The sequence below is a fragment of the Pristiophorus japonicus genome, chromosome 15 (genome assembly GCF_044704955.1).
Source record: "Pristiophorus japonicus isolate sPriJap1 chromosome 15, sPriJap1.hap1, whole genome shotgun sequence".
In the NCBI taxonomy this organism is placed as follows: Eukaryota; Metazoa; Chordata; class Chondrichthyes; family Pristiophoridae; genus Pristiophorus; species Pristiophorus japonicus.
Window position 1 is genome coordinate 47462166 of NC_091991.1, and position 15245 is coordinate 47477410.

The window sequence follows — 15245 nt, forward strand, 5'->3', positions numbered from 1 at the left end:
CTCTGTGTCAAATTTTGTCTGATAGGGCTCCTGTGAAGCGCCGTGGGATGTTTTACTACATTAAAAGTGCTACATAAATGTAAGTTGTTATTAGTGAGCACAAACATAAGCACAATTGTAAGAGTTATTCTCAAGCTATATTTCACTGATTTTTCACAAATGTCATTGATTTTTCACATATATGTTCCATTTATACCAGAAGTCAAAGTAACAGTTCTATTAATAGTATTTTTCAGCATGAGAAATGGCCAAGAAGGATTGTCATTAGTAATAGGAATGCAAATTATGCACTAGAATTTAATATAATTGTAAAGCAATTTAGGATCAGCGGAGAAGTTCAACTCATGGCATGATAAACAGGCAGCCATCAGCTGAAAATTGGAGGCACTATGGTCACCATACTGACACTCGGGGCCGGCCTGATATCATACTTAGGCACACCTGTAAGGAGGCGAGCAACCCACCCGCCTGAAGCATAAGCATAAGGCTGCTTAAATATGCACAACGAGGTCTAACGCCAGTTGCAGGACCCCAAGTAGAAAATTCAGGTGGAAAAGGGAAGAGTCTGAGTAGCGACACTAGCAGTACCGGGCAGGATCATTGGGGATCTAAAATAAAAAGGCACAGGAAGTTTTTCCTCCTAGACCCACAAAAAAAGTCCAGCCTGTTCGAGGCCCTCCCCGGGATCATCTCCCATCCACGCACACCTGACCTGCCAACCAGTCTATTTCTCACTCTCCCCAACTGGCGAACTGCAGCAGGGTGCCAAACGCTCGCCGGCGACATTAAAATGAGGCTTGAAGCCGAATTTGGCTCAGAGTGGATGCTCTATCGACTTCATACCCGTTTTGAGCGCATGCCAAATTTCTTTGCCTACGTCTCTCAGCTGTTGCTACAAAACAGATCTTGTGAAGGCAGTGATGTGAAATATTCATTTATATTCCAATAACATGTTGTTACTCAGGATTTTAAAAATATTGAATCAATCTGAAGTGCTTCATCTTGTATAAAATAAGTAAAATTATTAACTGCAAGAAATTATCATAATCATCATCATAGGCAGTCCCTTGGAATCGAGGAAGACTTGCTTCCATTATTAAAATAAGTCCTTAGGTGGCTGAACAGTCCAATACGAGAACCACAGTCCCTTCACAGGTGGGACAGATAGTCGTTGAGGGACGAGGTGGGTGGAACAGGTTTGCCGCACGCTCTTTCCGCTGCCTGCACTTGATTTCTCCAAGCTCCCGGCGATGAGACTTGAGGTGCTCAACGCTTTATAGCTCTGACTCTCAAATTACCACTGTAAAATCCCTGTAATTTGTACCTGTGCAAGCATCTTGGACATATGGCACCCTCTTGTAGGAAAACTAACAGGAGAGAATGAGTTATTTTTAATGGAGACTGCTAACCTACATTTAAGTTTGCACTCTATACATGCTTTTACTGAGCCTTATTAGTAGGCATCTAATAAGGTGCAGTCCTTTTTAACATAAGCTGAATCAGTCCGACCCTAAATCTCCAATTACACAATGTGGGCAATCCAGAGATCTGTAGACCACACAGCAATTTATTCTGGTGGAAAATATTTTTGTACTGTCAAATAAAAAACTTACTCTATTCTCTTCTGATCAGTCAGGAAGTGTTGCTGTCACTGAAATAACTTGGTTTGCAGCAAAATTCTACTGAACAGTTGACATCATTCAGAACAAATGGCACAAGTAAGATCACTGTATTTAAGCAAGAGGAGGCTACACAAATTCAATTGTCATAAAAATACCTGAGAGAAATGGCCCACATTTACTGATGCTGCATTCAGTCAATTCCTCTTGAGAAAATATGGCAATTAATAGTGGAAGATGATGCAAGTCACTAATTAAATATTCATAAGACTGTGTTGCACAGCCAATAAAATATAATTTGCACACATCGTTCATGCTGCACTAAAGCAAACATTAATAATGATTATTACATTTGCTCATAACCTTGCTGGAGGGAAGGGTTCCTTTCTAGTATAGCTGTAGTGGGATTTGAGGATCATTTCATATTACAGTTGGATTTCACATCTTGAACTGCAAGGTTTCTCAATTCCCAAAAGCATAAAATGAAGTGACAGTGTCTGTGTTCTCTACCATACAATGAATAAAGTTTGCCACATTTCACCTTAGAACCTCTCTAGCTGTTGGTAAGAAATACTTATTCTAGACGAGCAAAGACTGGCCATTATCCCGAGAAGCCAATATTATTCTTCCAAATATCCAAAGTAGTGTATAATTTCTCATCATTTGTGTTGGAAGCAATAACATTACCACATCTGGTACTGATTTCCATCTGCTCTGCATGACAAACTTTTTTCCCTCTTTATCATCAAGAAAGGCCCTGGCCTGTGACAAAATCTCAAAGACCTTTTTCCCAACGATTCCCGGTCAGGCACAAATCAAAACAGAATTAGTTTCACACATCAGTCCTTTTTATTCTGTTGTCATAAAAATGTGCTATTTTGCTGCCAAGGTCTCCAGTTGGTAGCATGTTGGCAAACTTGGGGAGGGGGAAGTGGTGACTTTCTGCAAATATTAGGAACAAATTCAGAAGTTTTGGTCAAGTGTCAACTTTTATGTACATTTTACGTGTAAAACACCTAGTAATGTTTGTTAAGATTTCTTTGCCATTTTAGCACCAAGTAGTAGAACGTTACTGTGTTATTGCTGGAAAATGACTTTCCTATTACATTAACTGTACAATGGGCCTCAAGCCCTATTCACAAAGATAACTGGATGCAACACCAGTCTTTGAATGCAATGGGACGATCAGTACTATACACTGTGCAGGTTCCTTTTGTGAATAAGGGCCCTGCATCCAAAATGTAATGGTGCAGAAGAGACAATTTTGTACTTTACAATCCATTCCAGCAATTACCTGTAAAATCAAGCCAGGGTATTGCATGACAGTGTATAGAAATACAGACATTGAAAAACTGTTTACATTGTCAATCTGAACAAGCTGGTAATGCTAGCAAACCAAAGGGTCACACTAGCATATGCCTGGTGTGAAAATCTTATTGTTCTTTATTATAACATTGGCAGTGTGTAGTTTAGTTACGTTGGAATGCAGCGTCATATTGTTTTCTTTACAGTGGCTTGGGTAGTCTTGTGGCCTTTTTTGGGAAGGAGGATATTCCTAAAGGATTGCTTGTCGTTTGGAGCAAATTGAGATCCTTCAATTTGCAGTATGCCAAATGGGCAGACCTTAGTGCCGGATAGTGCTGGATGCCCTGAAGTAGGACAGGAATTTGTAGCATAGGCTCACCACAAAATACCAGATGTTGCGAGCCATTTGTGATCGAGCAATAAAAACACGCCAGATGAAGACGAGGAGAATAGTATTGAAGGCATAGCGGATGTTTCGTAGCCTGCAAAAACAGAGAGAGGTTCCAGAGGTCAGTGCATCTTTTCACATTGTGTTCAGCAGTAAATAATGTGTTGGTACTTGCACAGGAACCTGTTTTCCATTTTGTGAATTATCCAGGATTCAGAGAACTAAATATTTGTATTATTTTAGTCAATATAGTCTGACAGACACACATTTTGCTATCTAAACCCACTATTTCTTCTTATAAGTTGCTCCTGCCTGAGTCCTCCTTTCAGCCAGGCAGTCCCTGGAGGTGCCTTTGCTGCATGTTAAACAGATGAAGTTAATTATAAGGTGAGACCTGAGGCACTACACCTGAGGATTCTTTTTTCATTAAACTTATTATTTTTTAACTCCATTTTCAAAGTTTCATTACACCCCTTTAGGTTGCCACAATGTGCCCTACACCGATCCCTGCCATGTACAAAAAGCGATCTGCATTGCCCATTTACACCAACACTTCACTTATCACTTCCCTCAGTGGCCTGGGACACAGTTCTGATGAAGCATCTACACTTAAAACATTAGTCTGTCTTTTCTCTTTTCAGATACCCATAAGCTTGATGCATGTTTCTAGCACTTTGATTTTATTTCATTCTCATTTCAGCTTCCGTCGCAAAATAGACCTTGACTGAATTGAGAGATGCAGTACCAAGCAGACCTGTGCTTGGCGGACAAGAGATGGACATGGGAGAGGTGTTTCACCTCCAGTCTTGTCTTGCTTTTGTGTCAGGTTCAGTTGGTGTAACTGTACAAATGTTGGTCATGGTCAGTTGGGTTTAGGTGTAGGTCACTAATCTATTCTCTGTGACTGTGGCCCATAATACTGTAAGTGGGAGGGGGAGAAAAATGTTTATTTATTTTAACCTACAAACATATTTTCGGAAAATAAAACATCAATACATCACTGCTACTTTAGGCACGATTGCCAAGTACAGAAAAGCTGTCCCGGAATGGGACATGTAAAATACATTAGCAGGAAATGTCTGTTCTATGGACAAGTCACAAATCAATCTTTATTCTATGGTGTTGTGGGTAAGTGTTGAACGTACAGATCAAGAAGACTCTGGTTAAAACCCTGGCCTGGCCTCAGCTGGTGTAGTGATAGGGACACTACAATCTATTAAAAGCCCTTGGGCTAGGAAGGAAAATGAAAATCATCCAGGCCTCCCATTTCTGATTACTATGTTTCTCTATTATATCACCTGTGCTGAAATACTTTGCTGATACTCACTGTCTAAAATCACTTTGATAAGGGATTGGAAGGCTATACCTCAGCACAAGTCAATGTCCTTGTTATATATGTGGACTTGTATTTACTCTGTACAGCCACCAGAGGGCTCATCCCCTGGAGTCCCAAGGGATCCCATAATCCCTTGGGAGCAGAGGTATTTAAGGAGGCTTCACAGGTTGGAGAGGTACTCTGGAGACCTGCAATAAAAGACTAAGGTCACACTTTACTTTGAGCTCACAGTGTTCAGTCTGACTCTTTCTCCATACACAACAGTCCTCGTGATAGTCACCTGTCTTAAATCCGGTAGGAGACTGACTCACCCACTTTCCAGGAGCTTTTGACTTGACTTACAAGGTAAATGAAACCGAAGGGCAGGGCAGATTGTATCCCAAAGAATTTTGCCCCCCCTCCTCCCCCCGCCTCCACTTGCCCTTCTTTCTGATCAAAAGTAAGAGATAATCCTACTGCAGGAAATTACTGAAGGTTGAAAATGTCCTGATCATGCATTCCAGGAGGTGGTCACCCCACAGCCACAGGGAGTTCAGGATAGTAAGTGGCTGGCCATCTGGCAGGGTAGGAAGAGGCGGGCAGTGCAGGAATCCTCTGGGAATGTGGCACTCACAAACCGATTTTCAGTATTGAATACCGATGAGGGTGGTGACACCTTGGAGGAGTGCAGTCCAGAGCATGGTACCGTGAGACAAAGGACTGCACAGGGGGAACAGCGAAGTGTTGAACTGCAGTGGTCATAGTGGATTCGATAGTCAGGTGGACAGACAGATATTTCTGTAACCGCCAACGCGAGTCCTGCATGGTGTGTTGCCTCCCTCTTGCCAGGATAAAAGATATCATGGAAGAATATTTTGAGGCAGGAAAGGGACCAGCTGGAAGTGATTGCCCATGTGGGAACCAACACATAGGAAGGAAAAGGACTGAGGTCTTGCAGTCAGAGTTTCAGGAACTACGGAAGTAGTTAAAAAGCAGGATCTCAAAAGTAGCAATCTCTGGATTACTTGCAGTGCCACCTGCTAGTGAATGTTAACAGTAAGATAAGACAGGTCAATGTGTGACTGGAGAGATGGTGCAGGAGGGAGGGCTTCAGATTCCTGTGGAAAATGAGACCAGTTCCGGGATAGGAGCAACCTGTACAAGATGGACAGGTTGTACCTCAACAGGATGGGACCAACGTCCTCATGGGGAGGTTAAATAGTGCTGTGGGGGAAAGTTAAAACTAATTTAGTTGGAGGTTGGACACCAGGATGAAGCATTAGAGGAGAAAGGCGCACAGAAGACTGAGAGAGACAAACAGCATTATTAGAGTAAAAAATAATTCGGAAATAGGAGAGATCAAACAGAGGATAAATGTGAGGCTGTCTAAGATGGGTTTGGATTGCATGTGGGGAATTGTATGGAGCATGGTAAGTAAGGTTGGTGAGTTGCAGGCAAAAGTAACCACATGGGACTATGATAGTGGCAATAACAGAATCTGGATCAAAGAAAGAGAGAATTGGGAACTGGCTCCAGGATGTTCAGGAGACATAGGGAAGGAAAAATGGAGGGGGGGGGGGGGGGGGGAAAGAAAGAGTGACAGTATTCATCAAAAAAACAATTACAGCACTGGAAAGGGATGAAGTAGTTGAGGGGTCAAAGCTAGAATCCATTTGCTTAAAATTATGGAACAATAGAGAAGATATTACGCTGCTACGTGTATACTATAGGCCATAGTGGGAAGGAGCTGGAGGAACAAATTTGCAGGAAAATACAATACCAATACAGTAGTAATAATGGGGGCTTCAATTATCCTAATATAAACTAGGATAGTAACAGTGTAAAGGGAAAAAAGGGGGAAGAATTGCTGAAATGTGTACAAGGGAACTTTCTTGATCAGTATGTTTCCAATCCAACAATGAAGGAAGCATAAGAATAAGAAGCAGAGTAGGCCATATGGCCCCTTGAGCCTACCCACCATTCAATAAGATTATGGTTGATCTTCTATCTCAACTCCACTTTCTCACCCGATCCCTATATCTCTTGAGTACAAAAATCTATCTATCTCAGCCTTGAATATACTCAATGACTCAATATCCACAGCCCTTTAGGATAGAGAATTCCAAAATTCACAACCCTCTGAGTGAAGAAATTCCTCCTATCATCTCAGTCTTAAATGGCCGTCACCTTATCCTGAGACTTTGCCCCCTAGTTCTAGACTCTCCAGACAAGGGAAACAACCTCTCAGCATTGACCCTGTTAGGACCCCTCAAAATCTTATATGTTTCAATGCGATCACCTCTCATTCTTCTAAACTCCAGAGAGGATAGGCTCAACTAATCCTTTGTTATGCCATCGACCACAAAATCTGGGCCAACCTGTCTATACCCCTTTACAGGCTCTTTGTGTCCTTCACATATCTTTCTTTCCACCTAGCTTTGTATCATCAACAAACTTGGACACATTACACTCAATCCCCTCATCTAAGTCATTAATATAAATTGTAAATAGCTGAGGCACAAGCACTTATCCTTGCTCGTTACAGCCAGCCAAGTTGAAATCTGCTGGGACCATTCTAAAATCTAGGGAATTTTGGAAGATCACAACCAATGCATCCATTATCTCTGCAGCCACCTTTTCAGAATCTGAGGATGTAGGTCATCAGGTCCAGGGGATTTGACAGCTTTTAGTCCCATTAGTTTCTCAAGTATTTTTTCTCTACGGATATTAATTACTTTAAGTTCCTCACTCTCATTCACCCCTTAGTTCCCCACTATTTTTGGTATGCTTTTTGTGACTTCAAGAGTGAATACAGATACAAAATATTTGTTTAAAGTCTCTGCCATTTCCTTATTCCCCATTATAATTTCTCATGTCTCAGCCTCTAAGGGACCAACGCTTGCTTTTGCTACTTGCTTCCTTTTTACATACTTGTCGAAGCTCTTACAATCTGTTTTAAAATTCTTGCTAGTTTACTCTTAGATTCTATTTTCTCCCTTATTATCAATTTTTTGGTCATCCTTTGCTGGTTTCTCAGGCTTACTATTATTCTTTTCAATATTATAAACCTTTTCTTTTAATCTAATACTATCCTTAACTTCTTTACTTAACTACGGATGGATCACTTTTCCCATGGAGTTTTTCTTTCTCAATAGAATGTACATTCGTTGAGAATTTTGGAATATTTCTTTAAATGTGTGACACTGCAGTGCTGGATCTAGTTCTGGGGAGTGAAGTGGGGCAACTGGAACATGTTTCAAGGGGGAGCATTTGGGTAACAGTGATCATAATATCATCAGGCTTAGAGTAGTTATGTAAAAGGACAAAGAACATTCAGGTGTGAAAATACTTAACTGGAGGAAGGCTAATTTCAGTGAGTTGAAGAGGGATCTGGCCCAGGTGGAATGGAATCAAAGATTGACAGGCAAAACAGTAATTGAGCCATGGGAAGCCTTCAAAGAGGAGATAATTCAGGTACAGACTAGGCACATTCCCATGAGGGAGAAAGGAAGGGCATCCAAAGCTAGAGCTCCCTGGATGACAAAAGATATAGTGATTAAAAGGAGGCTTATGACAAATGTCAGGTTCATAATACAGTACAGAACCAAGCCGAATACAGAAAGTACAGAGGAGCACTGAAAAAAGAAGAAAGGAGGACAAAGCGAGACTATGAGAAAAGATTAGTGGCTAACATAAAATAGAACCTCAAAATCTTTTATAAACATATAAATAGTAAAAGAGTAGTCGGGAAAAGTGGGCTGACTATGGACCAAAAAGGAGATCTTCTTGTGGAGGCAGAGGGCATGGCCGAGGTACTGAATGCTTTGCATCTGTCTTCATGAAATAAGAGGATGCTGTCAATGTTACAATAAAGGTGGAGTTAGTAGAGACATTGGATAGGATAAAAAATAGATAAAGAGGATGTACTTAAAAAGTTGGCAGCGCTCAAAGTGGAAAAGTCACCCGGTTTGGATGGGATGCATTGTAGTTTGCTGAGGGAAGTAATGGTGGAAATTGTGGAGGATCTGACTACAATCTTCCAATCCTCACTAGATATAGGAGTGTTGCCAGAAGATTGGAGGTTTGCAAATGTTACACCCCTGTTCAAAATATGGGAGGGAGATAAAGCGAGCAACTACAAGCCAGTCGTTGGTGGGGAAACTTTTACAGACAATAATCCAGGATAAAATTAATTGCCACTTGGAAAAGTATGGGTTAATAAATGAAAGCCAGCATGGATTTGTTAAAGGCAAATCGTGTTTGACTAACTTGATTGAGTTATTTTATTAAGTAACGGAAAGGATTGATAAGGGCAGTGCGGTTGATGTGTATATGGACTTTCAAAAGGCGTTTGATAAAGTATCACATAATAGACATGTTCACAAAATTAATGCCCATGAGATTAAAGGGATAGTGGTAGTGTGGATACGAAATTGGCTAAGGAATAGAAAGCAGAGAGTAGTGGGGAACAGTTGTTTTACAGACTAGAGGGAAGTATACAGTGGTGATCCCCATGAATCGGCATTAGGACAACTACTTTTTATATATACCGGTATATATATTAATGACCTGGACTTGGCATAATTTCAAAATTTGCAGATGACACAGAACTCAGAAATGTAGTAAACAGTGAGGAGGATAATAATAGACTTCAGGAGGACATAGACAGACTGGTGAAATGAGCACACATGGTAGATTAAATTTAATGCAGAAAAGTATGAGGAGAAGCAATATAATTTAAATGGTACAGTTTTAAAGAGACACCTGGGGATGTATGTACACAAATCTTTGAAGGTAACAAGCCAAGTTGAGAAGATTGTTAAAAAAGCATATGGGATCCTTGGCTTTATAAATAGAGACATAGAATACAAAAGCAAGAAAGTTATACTAAACCTTTATAAAACACTGGTTAGGCCCTTGCTGGAGAATTGTGTCCAATTTAGGAAGGATGTCAAGGACTTAGCGAGGGTACAAAAGAGATTTACTAGAATGGTACCAGGGATAAGAGTTCGTTACATGGATACATTGGAGAAGCTGGGATTGTTCTTCTTGGAGCAGTGAAGGTTTAAAAGAGATTTGCTCGAGGTGTTCAAAATCATTAAGGATTTTGATAAATAAGGAGAAACTGTTTCCAGTGGCAGAAGGGTTGGCAATTCGAGAACCAATGTTAAGGTAATTGGCAAAAGGAAGAAATAAAACGATGCAGCAAGTTATGATGATCTGGAATGCACTGTCTGAAAGGGTGGTGGAAGCAAATTAAATAGCAATCTTCAAAAGGGAATTGGACAAATATTTGAAAGGGAAAAATTTGCAGGTCTCTGGGGAAAGGGCCTTGCGTGGGACTAATTGGATAGCTTTGCCAAAGAGCCAGCATAGGCACGATGAGCTGAATAGCCTCCTTCTGTGTTGTATCATTCTATGATACATTTGCTGTCACATTATATGCCATGGGGCTAACTACCAGTCAATGAGTGCCTAGGGATATCCATCATCACATGACAGCACATCAAGATTGTCCTAACATTCCTATTATTCATTTTTTAAAACCCTCTTGGGCAATCATTTTCCATGAGAAGAAAGCTGAATCCAGCCCAAGTTCTGAACTTTGAACATCTGTATCAAACATAACAAATTAAAAAATAGCTGAGAGGGTGGGGTAGGGAGTTATCATTTATGGTGTTTACTCTAAAAGTTACTCTTTTAATAACAGCTTTATAAAATGCAAAAGAGAAGCAACTAGTGAAGATGTTTGTACTCACTTCTTCAGGTGCTGTCTTGCTGCGGGAAGTCCAGACATGTCTTCATTTAGCACATATTTCTTAGTTCCTATACAATAATTCTCAATGTATTCTGGCCAGTGAAGCTGGCGAACATCAAAATTGAATCCCTGGAAAAAAGGCATTAAAAGTTGACCTTGCTGTCCTGACTCAGGCTAGCATTCATGCAATTCACCCACTGCAGAAAGCTGGTCAATTCTCAGGCATACAATCTCATTCATGGATAGCTTTGTCTCCAATTAAATTTTGCAACTACACTTCATTTCATAGAACTTTGCATTTAAATACCTTGGAAGGTGGCAGCACAAAAACTACAAGGGTTTTAATATCTAGATATTATCTGAACCACTGACATAAAACAACAAACGTTTCCATGTAAACTTTTCATTATTAGTACACAAGACACATGGAAAGGCTATACACTTAATTCTGGTCCAGGGTGAGGAGGTTGGAGGTGTGAACTGTCTCTGTGAACTGGGTCTGAAAAGGGTAGAATGTTTCTGTGTACTGGGGTGGGGGGGGGGGGGGTAAGAGTGTCAGTGACTGTAGGTAGGGCTGGAGGGGGTCAGTGATAATTGAGGTAGCTTCTGAGGAAGTAATGGTCTGATTGGTTTGTTGGAAGATTCTCAGGCATGTCACCTCATTTCTCCCTTTTTTGGATTAAAAATCTGTCAATCATAATGCACCAACAATTGTCATGAGGTGGGGGACATGATTTGGAAGGAATGTATACAATTCTAACTTTGCTGCCAACAGTCTGACTGGAATGGCCAAGATCTTGCTATTTAAAAAAAAATCTCCTAGTAATTGCTTAGCTGCTGGTACTGGGGAAATGCTATTTAAAATATAAAGAAAAATAATTCATTTCCAAATGGCATATTGTAGTTTTCAAAAAGTTGAGCAAATGCCCCTTCCTTTTTAGATAATAAATGTAATGCCCATCTGCATTGTACCAAATGCACCAAATAAGATATCAAAAAAATCTTGTGCCTTCAGCTCTGGATCTCTCTTCAGACTTTCATATACTTAATGATTTTTCTTCCAATACAAATGAAAAAATGTTGGTTATACCTGAAGTTTAAATTACATGCATGTATCCCACTGCACTTTGTGTCATTATTTTTGAGTTGTTAGCATCTTTGACGCAGCTGGTCGGCCTTTGCCACCTTTCTCGGCTTTTATCAATGTGAGTTGATGTCGTTTTGTGTTCTCCAAGTACATTTTTGATTTGAGATTGCATATCTTTGTACAGATCAGTTATCTGCAATAAACTGCTGGTATTTGCCACAATTGCGCTGAAATGTATTTTAATATCTAGATACTATCTGAACCACTGATGTAAAACAGCAAACGTGTGGGTGGTCCGCTGATTTGGCAACATCTGGAGTCACAGACTGGTGGGACAAAATTAGATTTCCAGTCCACCAAATGTCCAATCTCCTTTCTGTGTTAACCCACTACCCCCGCAAGATTTGCGCCTGTTGCAACATTTTCAACTAGCCTTATATGCTCTTTTATATTGAATTTGATCAAAGTTTACTGAGCTTTTGTTGATTCTGCCCCTATTTACAATTCTTGGCAATATACTACATCCTGCTTGATTGATAACCACCATTGTAGGACTGCAGTATATAATCAAGGCTGACACTTCAGTGCTGTACTGAGGGTCTGCTGCCCTTTGGATAACATGTTAAACCAAGGCCCCTGCTGTCTGTAAAAGATCCTAGTCAAAGAAGAGCAGGGAGTACTCCTGGTGTCCTGGCCAGCATTCATCCTTAATCAATACCACCAAAATAGATTAACTGATCATTTATCTCATTTGCTGTTTGTGGCATCTTCCTGTTTACAAATTGGCTGCCACATTTGCCTACAAAATAACAGCGAGGACACTCAGAGGGAATTAATTGATTGTGAAGCGTTTTGGGATGTCCTGAGAATGTGACGCTACAGATATACATGTTTACTTGAAACTTGCTAACTGCAATTCCCATTTTAACGCAAACATTTCTAAAGTCCTGTCTTCCCCCCCCCCCCCCCCCCGCCAAAACTTCTAATTGTGAAAAGTTTGTTTTACAACCATTTTATTTATTCCAATTCCCCCTTATATGCAAGTGTTGGCTTGCATGAATCACGATTTAACAAGACTTGTCATGATTGAATCTGAGGCTTTCCTATCTCAATCTAATTAGGTTTGGTGGTCAATGTGCTTAAGAACTGGTCTGAATTAGTTTCCACGCGTTTGCTAATGTTTAGTGGGTGAGGGAGAAGTGGAAGTCGAAAAAAAAGCTTATACACACTGTCTTCTATTGAGAGTTAAACCAAGACAATGAACAGATATTAACGCAGAAATTATTATTTTTAAATTATCTAATCAGGTGGCTATTGAGTTCTCAAAAATAACTGGGTACCTGTCATTTGATCCCTAGGTTGCCTGATAAACATGCAACTTCAGATGCGGTGATTTCTGCAGCGCCATGGCCAAGACACTAGATGGAGCAGTTCTTAAAATGAAGCTTTCCACTCTTGGGGCCCAAGTTTCCACATGATTCGCGCCTGATTTTTAGGAGCAACTGGTGGAGAACGGACTATTTTAGAAATCGCAATTCTCCACATTTTTTTTTCTGCAGTTCTAGTCAGGTAGAACAGTTCTAGTTTAGAACAGAATTTTTTCTTCAAAAGGGGGCGTGTCCGGCCACTGACGCCTGATTTGAAAGTTTCCACAGTGAAAACGTACTCCAAACTAAAGTAGAATGGAGCCAGTGAAGATTTTTGTAGAACTGAAAAAACCTGTTCTACACATTAAAAAATCAGGCGCAGGTTACAAATTAGGCGTCTAGAACGAGGTGGTGGGGGGTGGGGGGGGGAAGGGAACTCATTAAATTCGACAATAAATCCTTATTTATACTTCTACAAATAACTCCAACCTGAATAAACATTTATAAGCCAAGAAAAGATTAAATAAACCATCTTCCTACCTGTGTGAAAGTGCTTCAGCCAGGGAGAATTCTGCAGCCGTTCGTGCTGCTGAGCGGGAGAGAGAGCGAGAGAGGTCGGGTCGGGGAACAAGAGCGCGGGTCGGTCGGGTGGGGGGGGGCAAGCGGGTCTCAGGTTGGGGCGGGGGGTGTCGGGGCGGCGGGGAGCGGGGGTCGGGGGGGAGTGGGTCTCGGGTCGGGTCAGAGCGGGTGTTGGGTTGAGGCGGCGGGGGGGGGGGAGCGGGTGTCGGGTCGGGGGGGGAGCAGGTCTTGGGGCGGGGGGGGAGCAGGTCTTGGGGCGGGGGGGAGCGGGTGTCGGGTCGGGGGAGGGGAGCGGGTGTCGGGTCGGGGGGGGGGAGAGCGGGTGTCGGGTCTTGGGTCGGGGGGAGCGGGTGTCTGGTCGGAGGGGGGGGGAGCGAGTGTCGGGTCTGGTTGGGCGGGGAGCAGGAGCTGGCCGAGGGAGGAGCCTCATTAACGCAGCCCCAGTGAGGCCATTGGGCCAGGGCTAGGGACTGCGTGCTTCGGGCCCCTCCCACACAGTTCGGCGCCTGGAGCTACTGCACTTGCGTGCCGACTGTAGCGCGCATGTGCAGAGGTCCCGGCACTGTTTTCAGCACTGGGACCTGGTTCCGCCCCCCCCCCACAGCTCGTGTTGGCTGCGCCGAGGGCCACAGGACTTGTAACTAGGTGGAGAATACCGAGGAATTTTTTATGCGCCGTTTTAGGCGCGAAAAACGGGCGCCCAGCTCGGAGTGGCGCCTGTTTTTTTTCTTGTGGAAACTTGGGCCCTATGTGAGGGAATCATTGACACTACCAGTCTCACCCTGTTAAAAGGCATCTCTAGTCTGCTGAACGTAGACTATTGCTGGAGTAATAGTCTATGGCACCAATCCAAGGAGACTTGTCTCTCTGGGTCCCATTTTCTCTCTCTGTAATATTTAAAATGTCTCCCTTCAATGCTCTTGAAATTTTTTCTTACACCTCTGTAAAACGCGTTGGGATATTTTTCTACATTAAAAACATTATATGAATGCAAGTTGTTATCTGGATATCTCTGTCCCTCCCAATTCAGTGCTGCCTTCCGGGTCAACACTCAGCCACATCCTATACGACCACAACAATGGCTGTTGTTGTTCCCCTTGCCCCTGTAGTACTCGTTCAAATCAACTTCACATTTGCCATGCATGAAACTGTTACAATAAGTATTAGCAAATTCTTTAATCCACAAGTTATTTCCAAATTTTACAGACACAGTAGATATGGATTTGGTCAAATGATGGACAGCTGAGTATTGAGTTGTTTGTTGAGAATGTAAGTTGCACCATGCCAGGACAGGACAGGCTCAAAGGACGGGCTGGTCTTTTACTGTACATTATGGTATGTTCATATAGTTCAGACCTCACTAAAACGGACTTTGGGAAAAGGTAAAAATTAATTAGGAGAAACCAAACACGTTTCTAGTTCAGTGCCATTATTGTTCTTCCTAGAAGCTGCCATAAAGTTCATTCAAATTTTGCGTGAAGCCAAATATTTTTGTCAAATGAAAATGTGCTCTCAGAGGGCTTTTCAGTAACGATGGGTACCAGACACAAGGTATGCTTACATGGTTGTGTGTCAATATCTCCTCACTCGACATCAGATCAATTATTTACAAGGGCCTACCTCAAGTCACTTCTGCAGCAAAACCAAAGCATATTAATAAGTGCCTTGCCAAAATAATCTGAATGAAATAACATGTGGAAATTTAGTACATTGCTCCAATTCTGCTTTATAATATCTGTCAGTTGGAATATTTTTTTGCAGGTGTTATGCAGAAATTAGTGGACATGTGTTACAAAATATCTTCCAGCATTCAAAAGGTTAATGGCT

General features: G+C 41.7%; 1 protein-coding gene across 7 annotated transcripts in view; it reads right to left on the reverse strand.

The window, feature by feature from the left end:
• Positions 1–2361: 2361 nt before the first annotated feature.
• LOC139281467 (fatty acyl-CoA reductase 1) overlaps positions 2362–15245 on the reverse strand; it is a 271288-nt gene continuing 258404 nt past the window's right edge. For all 7 annotated transcript variants that reach the window (XM_070901633.1, XM_070901634.1, XM_070901636.1 and 4 more), the window contains 2 exons: positions 10387–10514; positions 2362–3406 (listed from right to left, as the gene is read on the reverse strand). In XM_070901633.1, the coding sequence (XP_070757734.1) occupies positions 3244–3406; positions 10387–10514 (291 nt within the window). In that variant the 3' untranslated portion in view covers positions 2362–3243. The remainder of the gene's footprint in view (positions 3407–10386; positions 10515–15245) is intronic.